The sequence below is a fragment of the Lates calcarifer genome, linkage group LG23, assembly GCF_001640805.2.
Source record: "Lates calcarifer isolate ASB-BC8 linkage group LG23, TLL_Latcal_v3, whole genome shotgun sequence".
NCBI lineage: Eukaryota > Metazoa > Chordata > Actinopteri > Centropomidae > Lates > Lates calcarifer.
The window spans coordinates 10,690,066-10,707,712 of record NC_066855.1 but is presented as its reverse complement, the minus strand read 5'-3'; the positions used below and the strand labels follow the sequence as shown (position 1 = coordinate 10,707,712).

The 17,647-nt window shown below is 40.4% G+C and overlaps 1 protein-coding gene across 1 annotated transcript; it reads left to right on the top strand.

Annotated features, from left to right (window-relative positions):
• The first annotated feature begins 917 nt into the window (after positions 1–917).
• aclyb (ATP citrate lyase b) lies at positions 918–17,295 on the top strand. The gene is given in 31 exon segments (XM_051066210.1): positions 918–1,000; positions 1,002–1,097; positions 1,650–1,772; positions 2,959–3,021; positions 3,502–3,692; positions 4,444–4,523; positions 4,865–4,995; positions 5,405–5,523; positions 5,754–5,890; positions 6,269–6,330; positions 6,869–6,986; positions 7,098–7,252; positions 8,034–8,127; positions 8,382–8,438; positions 9,063–9,092; positions 10,677–10,818; positions 11,470–11,638; positions 11,739–11,843; positions 12,046–12,242; positions 12,368–12,449; positions 12,585–12,695; positions 12,784–12,911; positions 12,997–13,090; positions 13,563–13,717; positions 13,838–13,955; positions 13,957–13,989; positions 14,317–14,460; positions 14,545–14,658; positions 14,964–15,046; positions 15,708–15,784; positions 15,869–17,295. Coding segments are annotated over 31 exon segments (3,366 nt in total). The 5' UTR covers positions 918–937; the 3' UTR covers positions 15,964–17,295.
• The last annotated feature ends 352 nt before the right edge of the window (positions 17,296–17,647 follow it).

Genomic DNA, 17,647 nt, shown 5'->3' with positions numbered 1-17,647 from the left:
GTATGTCACGAAAGTTTAACACATCATTGATGAGATGACAGCAGTCTACAGCTCAATTGGTAAACATGACTGTAACAGTGCTGAGGAGATACAAAAGGATTTATTTTCAGTGAGGATCTCAGGTTTCTGGGTTTGGGACAAAGAGTAACTGAGCTGTCATCAGCCACATACAAGAACCTTAACACTCAGCGTTCTCATGGTTTAATCTGTACGTTTTCCAGTGGCTATCTTAGTTAGCCAAAACAGAGAAATTATTCTTTTAGATGAATGAGGACATTTATGCACACCACTGACAAAATAAGCAGAAAAACACTATGAAAACGTGAAAGTAGCATAGCACTGCCATCAACCCAATTTATTATTTATTCATATTTTGGCATAGTCAAGTGTTTTGGATAAATATGTGGCCATGCAGCTGATAGCAAATGCTTTTAGAGTTTATCTCAGTTAGAGCACAGTTTGCAGCAAGGGATTTGTCACAGATAAGTGTTGCTGGCAAGGCATCAGAAAGCTGTGGAAGGGCACTTAGATGGAATTCAGTAAATCATGTAACTCATCAGATTAATGGCAGGCAGTCTGACTTTCTAAAACTTTACTGCATGACTGTAAACTATTTACTAAATTAAACTATAGCACATTTAATCAGTCAATCAGCGTTTTACCAAGTAAGTTTGCTTAAGTACATTAAATTGCGTCATATTATACATTTTCATCCAGCCTTGACATTAGATTAGTCTCCATCTTCGTTTAAGTCAGAAGTGGTTTGGCCTTTAGTTTATAGTGGCTCAAAACAGCACTTATGCGTAGTTATGTTTGTTTGTTTTGTCCTTCAGTATATTATTATGCTATATTATGATGTCCTCACTCTCACACGGTTAACTGTGAAGTTAACCGTTGGCCTCCCTCTTCCAAAGGTCCTGTGCTATCCAGTGCTGCCATGTCGGCGAAAGCCATCTCAGAGCAGACAGGAAAAGAGTTCTTGTATAAGTATATCTGCACCTTCGGCGGCTGTGCAGAACCGCTTCCGCTATGCCAGTGTAACCACGGAGACCGACTGGGACCATCTCACACAGGAGCACCCATGGCTGCTGACAGAGGTAAGGCTGCTGTGGTAGGGCCAGTACAAGCTCAAGACCCTTATACCATACAAGTCTGTCTTGTTTGTTGTGCTTCCTCAACGGGCAAATGATTATTGAAACCACAAGGCTCATTACATCCTGTATGTCAATGAAACTCTGAGTTTATAATTTGAAAGACATGATATCATTACTGTTTCAGCAGCATGTGACTGTGTTTAGATGCATTGAATGCTATTAGAAATTAGCACTAGGACTAGCAAGTTTTAAGTATTCAACTTGTAATGCTGGAGGAGTTACATTTATGTTTTCTTACGACTTGGGACAATGAAAGTGGGCATGATTGATTTAGCAAGATGATTAGGTTTAGGTTAAAAAGCTCGGTTTTTCTAGATTTCTCCCTTCTTTGAGCTGTGTTTGTGTATGCCCTTATTAAGATTTACTAGAAAGTAATACCCAGACATGGAAGTTTTATATCTCTTGATATCAGTTTGACTTGTTAAACCAGAATTCATGCAGATTGCTTTTTGTTTAATATGCAGTTCATCTGTCCTCCTCTCGCCTTCCCTGTAGCGGCTAGTGGTGAAGCCAGATCAGCTGATCAAGCGGCGTGGGAAGCTCGGGCTGGTGGGCATCAACCTGGACCTGCAGGGCGTCCAGGAGTGGCTCAAAGCCCGGCTCATGAAAGAGACCATGGTGAGCTTACTGTAGTCTCTCTGCCTGTCTTAGTGAGCAAAACAATCCAGCGTTACTTTTGAGATAAAGAAATCTGATCCAAGAAGTCCAGCTAGAGTAAGAAATCCAAGAGTTTGAAAGTTCTCAGCCAACAACACACTTCAGAGTGGTTTCTAATACTATAGGAAGTATTCTACCTCTATTTCAGTGATCCCATTTAAATGACTTTGCTGCGTTTTTTTCACAGCAGGTCTAATGTTAGTGTGAACGTGACTTTTCTGGTCACTTAGCTGTCTTTTCATCCAGACAAAGAACAGCCAGTCTTTTCTGAACCACTGGCAACTCTGTGTCTGTATACCCATTCAGGATAACGTGATTTACTTGGAATGTGCTCAGATAAATATCCAATGCTTACTCAAAGTACTAAGTCATGCATTTCTTAATTTTCTTTGGAGTTAATTTGCCCTTGTGGACTTTTAAACATATTCTTTATTTGTTTCTTTAGCTCTGACATCTGTTTGAAATGCAACTTTATTATCCACCATGGTGTTATTTTGGGACATAAGCAGACTCAGTATTGATAGTATATGTGGGTTTTATAAGAACCACAAAGAAATGGATTTTAAATAATTACGTAGATAAGCACACGAACCCTGTGCTTCACTCTCTAATTATGTTGTAAATGACGACAACAATGTGCCTGAAGAGTCTTACCCTTGTAGTAAATCATGGGTGCCACATTTTGTTTCTCACAGTATATGAAGAGAATGTAAGCTACAGTTCCTTGCCCATTTGATCCAGCATATGGACCTGTTATGTGTACAAGTATGTTGTGTCCCATGCCAGAGGCCATGGGCTTATGTTTAGATCTGTCAGGTCAGAGGTTATGTAATGTCATTGGAGGAGGGCAGTCTATTCTGGTCCACCATACATAAAAACATGCTATCCTGCTTTTTGAACAGGCAGTGGCCATAGACTACATAAGAAAGGGAATTAACGCTCCCATGCCATTGGTTGTTGCTTTTTTATGCAAAAAAAGCTCACTGTCTTTTATACCAGCCTTTTCCATTAGAAAAATATGTTATTTTTTCCATTCTGGGGCAATCAAACCATATTCTGTAGAGTCTCATGGACACAGTAGTTTTCCTTTCTACATTATATAATTAAGTTAGACTAACATGCTTGTGGTTGTGTTTGTCCTGAATAGGTGGGGAAGGCAAAGGGCGTGCTGAAGAACTTCCTCATTGAGCCATTTGTTCCACATGCACAGGTAACGTGTTATACCTTCCTGTGTTACGTCATTACACATCCTGTTTTGTTATGTTTGAAAGCCAAGTCAAATATATTTGTATAACCATAGACCCCATAGCAACCAAAACTGTCAGTCCCCTCAGCAGGACAATGTATACTGACCTCCTGGGTCAGCATACAACCATTTTTTTGTGTGTTTTATATTTAGATCAGTGGGCATGTAATTAGTTGGTAAATGTCTTCATATTTTTGTCAAGTATACAAACTGAGAATTAATGGTGCAGCAGTATGTGTGTGAATTTTGCTATCACAGTGAAGGTGTAAATGTGAATGTGTGAAAACAGTCTCATCCTGTGTGAGGGTCAGTTTGGTTAAAGAAAGAACTGGATGTTGCTGAAGTCTAATGTTCAAATCGGTCAGAATGCACACACAAAAAAATCTAAAGAAACTGTCTTTGTGCGTTCTTGTGTTTGTCCTGAATTTCTACCGGCCCACCAAGGAGGAGGAGTTTTATGTGTGTATCTATGCCACACGAGAGGGCGACCATGTGCTCTTCCACCATGAGGGAGGAGTGGAGGTGGGTGACGTGGATGCCAAGGCCCAGAGGCTGATGGTCGCTGTGGATGACAAGCTGAGTGAGGATCAAGTCACAGAGCAGCTCCTCACACACGTCCCTGATGATAAGAAAGAGTATGGATGCATCGTTTTATATTTGTTTATTTACGCAGAAAGATCTACTGCAGTAACATGGACTTAGTTCTTTGAAAATAAGACGATCTGAATATTGAAATGCAGTGTAAGAGATAGACAGTATATCAGTCTCATATGCGTTTTGTCTATCAAACTCAACTAGGAAGTTATCTTGTATGTGTTCGGTAGGGAGTGGGAGTTGGAGGGCAGCTTATGGTGTGATGCTTCAGTGATTATGTAATGCGGGTTTTGATATATATTGCAATTTTGTTTAAAACAGCTGAGTTGATCATTTCAGTCTGTATCCAGCGGGTGCTACAAAACACCCTGCTGATTCAGCTTCACTTCAGAGAGACTTTTGTTAGTCTTGTTCTTAACCACTTATTGCCATAGCTGTCAGTAGACACCTGGTTGTGGTGGATGTTATTTTTTTTATTGTTTGTACCTATATTTTTCTGCCCGTGAACTCAAGAGGCTGTCTGTCTTTAGTGTAGTTCTTGTGTTGTTTTCTGTTGTGTGACCTTGAGCTGCATGTTTTAAGTCCCCCCACCCTTTTCCAAATGCCAGGAGAGAACATGCTGATCTTTCTTTTATGCAGTATAACTTAACTGTGTGGGACTAGATTCTCACAAGCTCTGCCCTTAAAAACTAAGTATGAACCATTGTGAAGTTTAGTTTTGACATATTCATTTTATTTTGCTGTAGTCTTTGTTCTTAACCGTATGCTCTTTGTATGTTTTTCCTCTTAAAGTGTCCTGGCCAGTTTTATTGTGGGTCTCTTCAACTTATATGAGGACCTCTACTTCACCTACCTTGAGATCAACCCCCTCGGTAAGGTTTTTTTTTTTCCCCCATTTTTTTTTTTTTTTTTTTTTTTTTTTTTACAATTTTTGAGGCAAGATTCAATGTTATTGTTACAATAATAAAACACATTCCCATCCTCTAAAATTGAGCAACACCATTTGTACATACCCATTATTTATTCAAGAGCAAAAATTAAGTACTTAACATGGATGAATTATTTATGTGAGGGAACAAGTCGCTAATTTTTGCACTTAACATGTCAAGTGCAAAGGATCATGTTTACCCCTGATAACCACAAGGCTGTGTAACACGTTTATGCAGCAAACATGAAAACATCAAATAACTTGACTTTGTCTCTTGTTGACCAGTTGTCACCGTTGATGGAGTGTACATCCTTGACATGGCCGCCAAGATTGATGCCACAGCAGATTACATCTGTAAGGCTAAATGGGGTGATGTGGAGTTTCCACCGCCTTTCGGCAGAGAGGCCTATCCAGAGGTGAGATCTGAAGGATAATAAATCAGGCTCTTCATCTTAGTGTCTATTAAGATTTATTAGGTTATAATCCTCCAGTTTGGTTTCTTGCTGGTAATTCATACAAGATGTAAAAGTTGAATGCCTTGGAGGAATATGTTTTTGACTTCACTGATGAATTTTTGCATACCTGTTACTGCATACCTAATAATTTATAATAAGTAATTTCACATTCAAATATTAAAAAAATATTGTTATTTAGGGAAGAAATGAACTTTTGTTACATCCCTTGCATCCTCACTTAACTTTACTGACACTGATATATTAGTCAGGACTTAAATGTACGAGTAGCTTTAAGTCCAGTTTATGCCTCCCAGGCTTTGTGCACTCATTCACCAGAATGTATAACCACTGTATAATTTGTCACTTGCAGGAGGCCTACATAGCAGATCTGGATGCAAAGAGTGGTGCCAGTCTAAAGCTGACCTTGCTGAACCCTCGTGGCAGGATCTGGACCATGGTGGCTGGAGGAGGGGCTTCAGTTGTCTATAGGTAGTTCATTGATTTGCAGGGTGTGTGTGAGACTTTTTAGTCAACAGTTACTTTTGGTTGATGAAAGCTTTACCATATGTGTAATATTCTGTGCCACTTGTGTTGCTCCATTGCATGAAGTTTGAATTTATTTTATATTTTGAGTCACATGGCAGTCACTGGTGCAAAGTAGGTATATTTCTGTGTGCAGTGTCAGCAAATTTTCAGAATCTACTTTCTCTCTTCTTTAGTGACACCATCTGTGACCTTGGCGGAGTGGATGAGCTCGCAAACTATGGCGAATACTCTGGTGCTCCCAGTGAACAGCAGACCTATGACTACGCAAAAACCATCCTCTCTCTCATGACACGTGAAAAACATCCTCAAGGTGAGTTCACCCACCACCTCATTAGGGCATGCTTCCCCAAACAAAGTCAGAAAAAGTAGGCTAAAGGTGAATGACTGGGAGAATGAAGTTACGAGACACATTTCTGGAAAAAAGTCTTGACTGCTTCAGATAACTTGGACATTTCTTATAGCTGCAGGTTTATCTTCTGTTAGTGTGTAAATCAGTGTTTGATCATTCTTCTGCAATGTGACCTGCTTGTTTTCCTTTAGTGGGTCACAAGGCCACTGTTCACTATGTGTTTGTAGTTGCCAGCAATAGACTTCATGACTGTGACTTGGCTATAACTCACTGGGGTGTCACATTTCACTCATGGACGTATTCTTAACATGTCACCTCCTCTCTCTCGGTATCCTACAGGGAAAGTGCTGATCATTGGAGGAAGTATTGCCAACTTTACCAATGTAGCAGCCACATTCAAGGTGAAACACTGATATATTTATCTGAAACACTGTGCAAAGTAAATTACAGCACCTCTAAATGTTATCACGTTGGCACATAGTGTGATTAAGTCAGTTAAATTTGTATTTATTTTTTCAAAGAGAAAACAAACTTCAATATAGTATTTTGTTCTTTCCATAGCTATTGAAGAAAGTACTGCTAGAGTCTGTGTTGCTAGTATGTTATTAGATTAGCAGGGTAGTCTTCTCCTGTGATAGTGGCTGATTTATCTTACTGTGTTAATTGTAGCAGTAATACTTTAGGTCCTTCCTTTGTACCTTCAGTGCTAGTAGTGTCCATATCTTAAAAGCGTGTCCATAGGAAAACACAAACAAAATTCCCTTGAGGCACATGAAGTTGATATTTGCTGTCTGGGATGGACAAATTAAATAATGTTAATTAAAACTCTCTTCCTGTGTCTCTGACCCAGTCTAACTGGCTGATAAATCGCTATAGATATTTAGAAGAATCTACGGCGTGTGATCCACATATGCTGATCTTCCTGCCTCTCCCCTGCAGGGCATTGTCAGGGCCATCAAAGACTACCAAGGTCCTCTCAAGGAGCATGAGGTCACTATCTTTGTTCGACGTGGTGGACCCAACTACCAGGAGGGGCTGAGGGTGATGGGGGAAGTAGGTGAGTGAGATGAAGTGGGGGGTCATGAGGAGAATTAGCAGGAGGGTTTTTTTGGTTTGTTTGTTTGTTTGTTTTTTGAGTCGAGTTTAACTGTGTGTTTTTCTTCTGCAGGGAAGACCACAGGTATTCCTATCCATGTGTTTGGTACTGAAACCCATATGACAGCCATTGTTGGAATGGCTCTGGGCCACCGACCAATCCCTAATCAGCCCCCGATGGACGCACACACCGCCAACTTCCTCCTCAATGCCAGCAACAGCGCAATGGTATTTTCATTCAGTAACTTGCTGGGAAAAAAATGATTTTCTACAAGTCATTTGTTGCACTTTCTCACAGCAGAGTATAGATGTCGCATTGTTTGAGAAATGCATGGTTATTTCATGTACTGTCCACTGAGTTAATGAAATGTTAAATAGTTAATTGGCCTTAATGTAAATCCACATCACTACTACTGGTTCTAAGAGTTATTAACCATCTTAAGATGCATGCCATAGATGCAGGTTCTGTTCACACTACTTGCATGTTAAGTGACGTCACTTACTTAAACAATGATACAGTTCAGTCATGCATGTTTAAACAGTGTTGAAGTTTTGACAGACATGGACTTTGGAACTTGTTGAGCAGCTGTAAAGTGTTATAGGATTTTCTTTTCATATAGTCTGTGTGCTCTTTAGCCTCTCTGCTTGTTAGCTGTGGTCCTGCCTGTTAGCTAGACATCATTCAAGGTTTCTTTGAAAATCTAAAGCAATAAAGTGCAAACTTGTTTTGAACTTGGGCTAATGAAAAGCCACTCCTAGCTTATTTGCAATCACCATTGGTGGTTAGCCTTTTTTCCTCTTTCTTTATCTTGGAACCAAACTTGCGAAAGAAAGAGACAGTTAATTAGCATATAATTTAAGTACTATTTTCTTCACTAGATGCATGCTGGTCTAGGCAGTATTAATTAAGATATTACATATATTATTTCTCTCACTGAATTAGGGACATGGTTAGTACCATGTCACCACTTCTCACTGGAAAATATTATTTCTCTCTTCTCTGCTCCAGACTCCAGCTGCCACAAGGACAGCTTCATTCTCTGAAACCAGGACGTCTAATGACGCCACCCCGGCGAAAAAGTCTAAAGCAGGTCTTCCGGCAGGTAACTTACACCTCGACACTCACCTCTCCACTGCTTCTTATCAGCAAGACGCCACGTGTACTCATACACTTGTGCTTTTTCATCTCTCTTACCCTTCTTTCCTGTATTTCTCCATCCCTCCACCCCAAATGCCGTCACTGCTATTCTGTAATTTAATTTGCTCTCTGTTTCTCCCTCCTCTTCCTTCTCTTCTTCTCGTCTTGCTGCACAAACTGTCCACTCACCCTCATATTTTTCATGCTTGTGTTTCTAAGACTCTCTTCATTCTATACTGTGGCCTCTGAAGAATGTGGTCACAGGTGATTGGAAAGGTAAGTGGTAGGTGTGCCATGCTCACCCTGCGTTTGGCTGCCCAAGCACTCTGCACTGGTTCGCCCCTTCTTCCCTTTTACCCATCACCCTCCTAATATTGGTAGAAAGGAGTGTGTCTGTGTGTGACACGTACATGTTTGCATCATTTCAGTACCACAGTAGTTTTACAGATAAAACATATTCTTCAGCATTAAGATGTTTGTAGGTAATCCACAAATAAGAAAGAAGAATATCATCAGTTTTCTAAAACTGGGATTCAATGATAAGAGCATTTTGAATAGATTTGTGTGTTGTTGTGTGGGATTAATTTTAATTGTACTGTTAGAAATCAGAAGAATATCACAGGCTATATGGAAATTAGATTTTAATTGTGGTTTGACTATACTTTCTAGATTGCTTTTAACAGGAGCACAGTAAAGGCATGCTCTGTAGCAGCTGAGCTTTGCATGCTCTTTCCTCTGCTGTGCTTTTCATGGAGTGTTTTCAGAGATGATGCACAGTTGCCACAATGCACTTAAGTCTGTTCAATGAATAAGATACAGTAAAGATGAACTCATTCTTTTCTCTTTGTTTCTGTGCTCATTTTGTCATATTTTGTGTTTCCGTCCCGTGGGGGGTCACAGAAGCACAAGCCTCTTCAGGCTGCAGCGGAGGTATGGAAGGGTGTGAAAAACCTGTCTTCCTGCCCTCTCCGTCCTTTGTCCACTTTCCTCTGCCTTCCCAGTTCTGTCTGATCTCTGATGTTCCTCAGCAGCCTCTCCCTCTTTTTCGCATTCTTATGGTGGCTTACTCTTCTCCAGGGGTGCTGTTTTATATCACTGAGCTAAAACTGATTGAGCGGGCATTCTTTTCCAGATTGTTGAGTCATTGTGAATTCGTCTGGCTGGCCCCAGAAGTGCTGTAAAATGTAACCATGGCAATATTTTTAACATGATCAGAATTAAGTTGTAGCAGTACCTAAAGACAAAACCAAGAGCAATCATGGTTGGTAGAAATTGCTCAGAGGTGTGTAGTTTCTATAAGACTAGCTTCATCCTAAAGCATTACTCCTCACTCAGGTTTGTGTTAAAGGTCCAGTGATGGTGCTGGACACTTGATAGCTGTGTGCACAAATGAGTGTAGATCAGATGCAACAGCAGAAGGCAGTGAGCCTGGGCAGAGAGGAGGGGAGACTTGGGAAGACTGGAAGAAATGTGTGAAAACATGGTGATGAACTAAACAACAAATGCTTCAAGCCAGACTGTACACTGACACTTTCAAAACACAACATTGTCTTAAGATCTGCTGCACAGTAGGATCCTTCTTACTGTACCTCAGCTCAGTCTGGCCACAGACATTAACAACTTTGAGGTTTTCAGGGGTATTTTTTACACTGAACATATGGGCTTGAATTACTGCTGGGTGGCTGCGGTATCTGAACCTTGAAATGTAGTAATTCAATTACCAGTAGACAGCTGTGTCAGCACTCAAGGGTTATGTCTCTCAGACAAACTTACATGGTATTCAAGCTTGGTGACGGGGAGGTGGGATAACATCTCTGAGAGCACACAGTATCTTTTAAAAACGTACAGTAGAAAAGGCCTCTAGTGAAAAGGCCAAGGAAATAAAGATGGAAGCGGTCTATTCTCAGACAATGCAACTGCACAGGCCGTGTGCAGGACTGAGAGTTGTTATTAGCATGTGAAAATGTTTTTAATCTGACATCAGACAGTGTGGCTCAAAGTGTCCCCTGTCCAAGTTCTAATTTTAACATTGTGGGGCCCCAAATTAATCATTTTAACAGTGTGACTCAGAGGGGGTGGACAAAATAATGGACTGAGTATCCTGATTGTACTAACAAGTGTGAAGTATATTAGATTGAATGATGATTGAATTAGCCACATTTGTCAACAAAAAACGATATATGGAAAAAAAACCTGATAGTACGTCATGAGGGAATTGTGTGAAAAATCATGAGCTATTGTGTTTGCAGTGGTGATTCTGTCACAACAAAGTCTTTAATCATAGTTATTTTCTCTACCTCCTGTATCTCTGTCATGAGAATGAGTTCTCTCTGTACTCTGCTCGTTACCATTCCCATTCCTGCTGTTTTCCTGAGCCAGACCGCCTTCTCTTCTGTATTATTTTTATTTCTCCATCCAGCTCTGACTTAAATCTCTCTCCCCCCTTCTCTCTCTCTCTCTCTCTCTCTCTCTCTCTCTCTCTCTCTCTCTTTCTCTGCCTTCTCGTTTCATCAGCCAAAGCCACCACACTCTTCAGAAAACAAACCAAAGCCATTGTCTGGGGCATGCAGACACGTGCCGTGCAAGGCATGCTGGACTTTGACTACGTGTGCTCCCGGGAGGAACCCTCTGTGGCAGCCATGGTCTATCCTTTCACGTAGGTTCCCCAAAATCTAATGATTGCCTCAGTGAAACTACAAGGGTTGATACGCTACCCATTTAAGGAAATTTCCACGTTGTTAGAACAAATTGTTCTGAATAGGGTTTACTGCAGAAATCACATGGTTTTCCTCTGTCAGGGTTTAAATAATTTTAAGACTGTACTGAGATGAGGAAACATGTTTTTCACAAACAAAGCAGGGTGATGTAACCAACATGAAATGACTTTGGCAGTTCCAGATGTTATCAGCATTTTTTAACTTGTAGTTGTGATATTTTTTATCCCTATTTCCTGCTTTTAAGATATTAAGCCACATCTTTTATCAAGTCATATTTCATCTTGATAAAATGTGTTCATCTTTGAGTATATGTATTCTGACAAATGATAAACTCAGCTCAGATGTCTTACTTTTAGTCGAAAACCAATCGCTAAAAGATCTGAAGGCAATGTTTTTCATGGAAAAGCTATCCTGCTCACATCTTTGTAAAGTAATAATTTTACAGTTGCTATAGATTTCTAGAGGGGAAAACTGGAATAATAGGGATATCCAGGTTGGTAGATTTGAGGTAAAATGCTCCTATGATGTTTTTCTGTAATTAGATTTTGCTTTATTCATTTACGTCCTCTTTATGCTCCTGTGTTGCCCAGTGGGGATCACAAGCAGAAGTTCTATTGGGGTCACAAAGAAATCCTGCTGCCAGTCTATAAAAACATGGCCGACGCCACAAAGAAACACCCGGAGGTGGACGTCTTGATCAGCTTTGCTTCACTGCGCTCAGCCTTTGACAGCACAGTAGAGGCCATGCAGTACCCACAGGTAGAAAGATATTCTGTCAGATCTACATTGTTTCACAGCATAAACATGTGAGTTTCACTCTGACGAGAAAATCAGCTATTTCATCTCATTGTGTTTCCAGATTCACACGATCGCCATCATAGCCGAGGGTATCCCTGAAGCACAGACGAGGAAGATGATCAAGATGGCTGATGAGAAAGGTGTCACAATCATCGGCCCTGCCACGGTATGCAGTCATATCACACCTATGGAGGACTATTAAAAGAGGATCTCTTTCAAGTGCTACAATCGACTGTGAATGTTGTTAGCCATTGTCTCTGTTTATGAGTGTATGGTGTGTTTCAGTCATCAGTGCATGTTAGCAGAAAATTAAACCTTTTAAGTGGCAACACAAGTTCATTTGATATCTATTATTCTCTGCCTCCCAGGTTGGTGGCATCAAGCCCGGCTGTTTTAAGATTGGCAACACAGGCGGTATGCTGGACAACATTCTGGCTTCCAAACTCTACCGTCCTGGCAGCGTGGCGTATGTGTCACGCTCTGGGGGCATGTCCAACGAGCTGAATAACATCATCTCCCGCACCACAGACGGAGTCTATGAGGGTGTGGCCATTGGAGGAGACAGGTACAAGAACATATTTGCACATTATTTGCTTAGTAGTGAGAGGCAGTTGTCCTGTCAAAGCTTGTTTTGAAACTGTTACTGAATCTGAAGCTGTTAGTCATTATATTTTGTTCCTCTTTGCCCAGATATCCAGGCTCCACCTTCATGGACCACGTGCTTCGCTACCAGGACACTCCAGGGATCAAGATGATAGTGGTGCTGGGAGAGGTGGGAGTAGTTCTGCGAATGTTCATAGCTTCAGATGTTGTGTTCCATTTGAATTTATACGTATTTAATGAAAATAATCTGTGGACAAAGCCATTTCTCATTTCTCCCCTTTCACTCACTCTTTCATCAACCCAGATTGGAGGCACAGAGGAGTACAAGATCTGTCAAGGCATCAGAGAGGGCAGGATAACCAAGCCTGTGGTGTGCTGGTGTATTGGGACCTGTGCCACCATGTTTGCTTCAGAGGTCTGTTGGAAAGAATTAGCTTTGGATTTTGTTGTACGGTTGAGGATTCAGAGTTTTTGAGCTGAGCTTGTCATGCCATCGCCTTCAGGTTCAGTTTGGCCACGCAGGGGCCTGCGCCAACCAGGCCTCAGAAACAGCGGTAGCCAAGAACCAGGCTCTGAGATACGCTGGAGCTTATGTACCCAAGAGCTTTGATGAGCTGGGGGATGTCATCAGGTGAGAGGTTTATCACATGATTCAGTTTACCACTGATTTGTTTTTAGGGTTTAGGGTTTTAATATTGTGTATATATTTGAAACAGGACTGTTTATGATGAACTGGTGGCCAGTGGTACCATCATTCCTGCCCAGGAGGTTCCTCCCCCAACAGTACCAATGGATTACTCTTGGGCTAGGGTAAGAACCTTGGTGATCACATGAAATAACCATTTAGTGTTTATTTTCCATTTTTACTTTTTAAAATGTGTGATATTAGTGGCTTGTTTTGAGTATTAAAAACTAGGGGATGATGGATATTCTTTAGGCTGGTAACGATCTAGATTGACCAGTATTCTTTGTTTTATATAGACACTTAACGTAAACATCTATAATAAGGATACCTCCAGTTTTTTTATTTAAAATTTGTGACCTTGGTATGCTGTGAGAGGGACATTTTACTGTTGAAATATAAAGTTGTTGGTGCTCTCTAATGGACAAAATATATAATAACACCACTGATGCTGGTGGCATCTCTTCACTGCAATTTCTCGTTACTTGCCAGCTGATATATATCACTGCTACTGGTCTTTGCATCACACTAAACAAACATTTTCACACTGTGTTTGAACCCCTCTTATGATTGTTTTACTCTCTACTGGATTTCCTCCAGGAGCTGGGACTGATCCGAAAGCCAGCCTCATTCATGACGAGCATCTGCGACGAGCGAGGCCAGGAGCTCATCTACGCTGGCATGCCAATCACTGAGGTCTTTAAAGAGGAGATGGGTTTAGGAGGAGTGCTGGGCTTGCTCTGGTTCCAACGCAGGTAGGTGTGACAACTAGAGATGCTGACGTTCATCACTTAATGAGATAAAAAGTGTTTGCTCATTTACTTTTTCACAAGTATATTTTCAGTGGAATTATCTCTGTTGTCCTTTTTGTTTAGGTTGCCGCGCTACGCCTGCCAGTTCATTGAAATGTGCCTGATGGTGACTGCGGACCACGGGCCTGCTGTCTCTGGTGCACACAACACCATTGTCTGTGCTCGTGCTGGCAAAGACCTTCATCTCCAGCCTCACCTCTGGCCTGCTCACCATCGTCAGTAGTGATGACAACACGAACACTTACACAATAACACTGCACCACCATCAAAAATAACAGCAATGAAAACACAAAAATCCCAGATACTTGTCAGAAGAATCTGTTTACCACCTGAGGTCTGATGAAGAGTGTGTTGCTTCTCACATCAGTTTTATTTGGCTTAAACACACTGGAAGCAGTATATAATGTGAGACTGGTCCAAGGCAGTTATTGATCAATCTATTGATCTTTTAGAAGCCACTAGGGCCACATTTTGATTTTAAAAATGGTTAAAACTGACCACCATGTTTCTGTACTAAAATATGGTTTATTTGTTTATTCCAGGGAGACCGTTTTGGAGGCGCTCTGGATGCAGCTGCGAAGCAGTTCAGCAAGGCATTTGACAGCGGCATGCTCCCCATGGAGTTTGTCAACAAGATGAAGAAGGATGGGAAGCTGATCATGGGCATTGGCCACAGGGTCAAATCGGTAAACAGCACTCAACTTCTCACAGTTTCAGATTAAAAAGTTACAGTTCTTTTGAGTTAAAACATAGCTCGTCTTTGTTTTCAGATCAACAACCCAGACATGCGGGTGCAGATTTTGAAGGACTTTGTTAAGCAGCATTTCCCCTCCACCCAGCTACTTGACTACGCCCTTGACGTAGAGAAGATCACCACCTCAAAGGTATTTGTCGGTTTAATTAGCAGGAGGGAGGAGAGGCATGTGATCATTTTCAAGAAGCAAAAACACTGCTACAGTCAAATGGTCCTGAAGGACAGGTGTGTCAGAAAATTACCATCAGAGCAAATACTACATATCAAATCTCAGAACTGGAACATTTTTATGGCAAACACAACATTTCAGTCTCGATACCTTTGGACAGTGTGCAGAACCTTTCCTTCTTTTTATGTTAAGTTGAGCACCGGTTGACCAGCTCACTGATATTCTTCTGAAATGTAGATAAATTCATTTCTCATACCTGTTTTCAGAAACCCAACCTGATCCTCAATGTAGACGGTTTTATTGGTGTTTCCTTTGTGGACCTGCTCAGGACATGTGGTGGCTTCACACGGTAAGAATATCAATCTGCTATGCCACGGTGAGACTAGTGAGGCCTGTAAATCAAGCAACATGGGTTTCTGGTAGATTTGCTCTACAAGTGCTTCAAAGGGATGCATTTAGTCACCAATGCAAATTTGTTAAGCTATTAGCCACTCACTTTATTGTATATATTTTTAAAGACAGTTTTCTGTAGATAATATGCAGAGGGTATGCCATTGCTTTTTAAGTCAGATTCTGATGTGATGCACAAAAGATGTAGGTGCTTTAACTTCACCACCGACTCAATTTAGCATTTATAAGCACTACATACACATTCAATAAATGTAGCTACAAGCAAACATGAGGACATTTTAAAATCTTTATAAATGTACAATATTTTTCTTCTCCTATAAAGACATTTTTATATTATCACAACAATTTTACCACGTTTCCATTCATTATCTGTCGTGTAGTTGTTGACAGTACATTAATAAGGATTTATCTGGTTATGACTGCATTTTAATGTTTTTATATTATAAACCCTGTATTAAAGTGTTAACAAAATAGATTATTCATAAGTACTTTGTGGAAATATTTCAGATTTCAAAAGTGCATTGTCTGTATAGTTGTTCTCGGCACTGATAGCACACTGCCCAGTATTGTCTCTCACATGAATGTTGAACTGGTTCCAGAGATGAGGCGGATGAGTTTGTGGAGATCGGAGCACTAAATGGGATCTTTGTCCTCGGCCGGAGTATGGGCTTTATTGGTGAGTCCAATTCACACTGAGCCATGACACCAACTGTCCATGTATTAAATGCAAGATGTCTGACTTATGTCTGTTTCACATTAGGCCATTACCTGGACCAGAAGAGGCTGAAACAGGGTCTGTACCGGCACCCCTGGGACGACATCTCCTATGTGCTTCCTGAACATATGTCCATGTAATCCCCCCACATCACTGAGTGGGACACAGTTCTTGATGCGATCCTTCTCACTTAACGTATACGTATGTACACTCCGGTTTTGACAACAGCTGCCTTTGGGGAAAAAAGGGCAGGATGACTCTGGAAAAAAAATACTGTCTGGCTGAGGGATCTGGGTAGAAGTTTTCGATCTAGTTTTTACGGAGAAAAAGGGGAAGTATATTTTTAGATTTAGTTTTTGACAAATTATTTAAAAAGTCTGAGATGCAACTTATTCAGTTTTGAACAAAGAGCGAAACCAATGCAAACAACAGAAGTTGCAGGAGCACAAAACCAATTGGTACGTAAAAATAAATGTTAAGAAACCTTAACATTAGCTTAACAATGGTTGGTTCAAAGGCAGGATTCAGAGTGCTATTCAATCCTGTGTGGAGTCTGACTGGTTAAACCGCAGTAAGAGCTGCTGATGTGAAATTTGTTCAAGCTCAGCAATACAGTAATGTCTTTTTTATACTACTTAAAAAAATTAACCATATTTATTTTAATCAGCCTTTGCCTGTTTAATGCCACAGGAAAGTGTGCTTAGGCATGCTCTGTGGTTTTCTAAGTATTGCACCTTAGTTTAAACAACTAGAAAATCTAGATCTGATTTCAGTTTTTAAATTCCTCTTAAAGTTTCACTCCCACTTATAAAGTCTTTGTCATCACAAAATAAACCAAAGTTATTTCTGGGAATCTGTTGTCTTTGTCAAAAGGAAAAAAACAGGGTCCGGTGGTAGACTATTACAGAGCTTATCTAGATCTTAATGTTTTGGGAAGGGGCATCGTGAAGGCATAAAGGAACTAAACAAACGTGATGATTTAACTGTTACTCCATCATTGCCTTTACTACAGCAACCCTTGTTTACAGCCCTGGTTGTAGACAAGTGGTTGCGATTCATCAGCTACTGTAAATTAGGTGCAGTTTTGAGGTGTTTTAAGTCTTTAACACCAAATACAAAATTGAACTACCTGTGTTGATATTCTGAAAAACTGTGTCAGGAAAAGTATGGAAGCATTGAAAGGGGAGACAAACAAAATGCTTCATGAATGAGCCCAGTGAGTCTTGAAAGCATCCTTTGGCGAGGGACCATGAAAGCAGTTTGCTTTATTTGGGGAAATGACTGCACATAATATGGATGTCAAATAGTTCATGAAAGACTTGACACCAACTCAAAATGCTTTGTAACTGCCCACTGTTCGGCCTGCTGTGTTTGATCTTTGTTTCGCTGTTTTTATTTAACTGTGAAAAAATGCTTTGTTTTTGTAATATGCTGTCATATAGTAGTATAATAATAAAGAACTTATTATTTTACTTTTCAGTTTGACTGAAGTGTTCATATTAAAATCTGTTGTAGGTGAAGAAAAGTCTGAAACAAATTCTGTAACGGGTATCTATAGTGCTTGATACTTAATAATCAAAACACTGATTTCATAGATCTTTGGTGGGAAATGTTATAGGGAAAATAATTGCTAATGAACATTGAAACTACTCCAACAAAAGGCAAATCTGAAGTTCCCTTTCTGTTGTTTAAATAGACTCTCTAAGCTGTGTGTTTCTATTCAGTAATGATGTAGTTATAGATGATTGTAAAGTGTTAATACCCAGGTAGGATTTTATACTTTCGAATTAGTCATGTTTGTTATGAATGTTGTTAATACAGGGT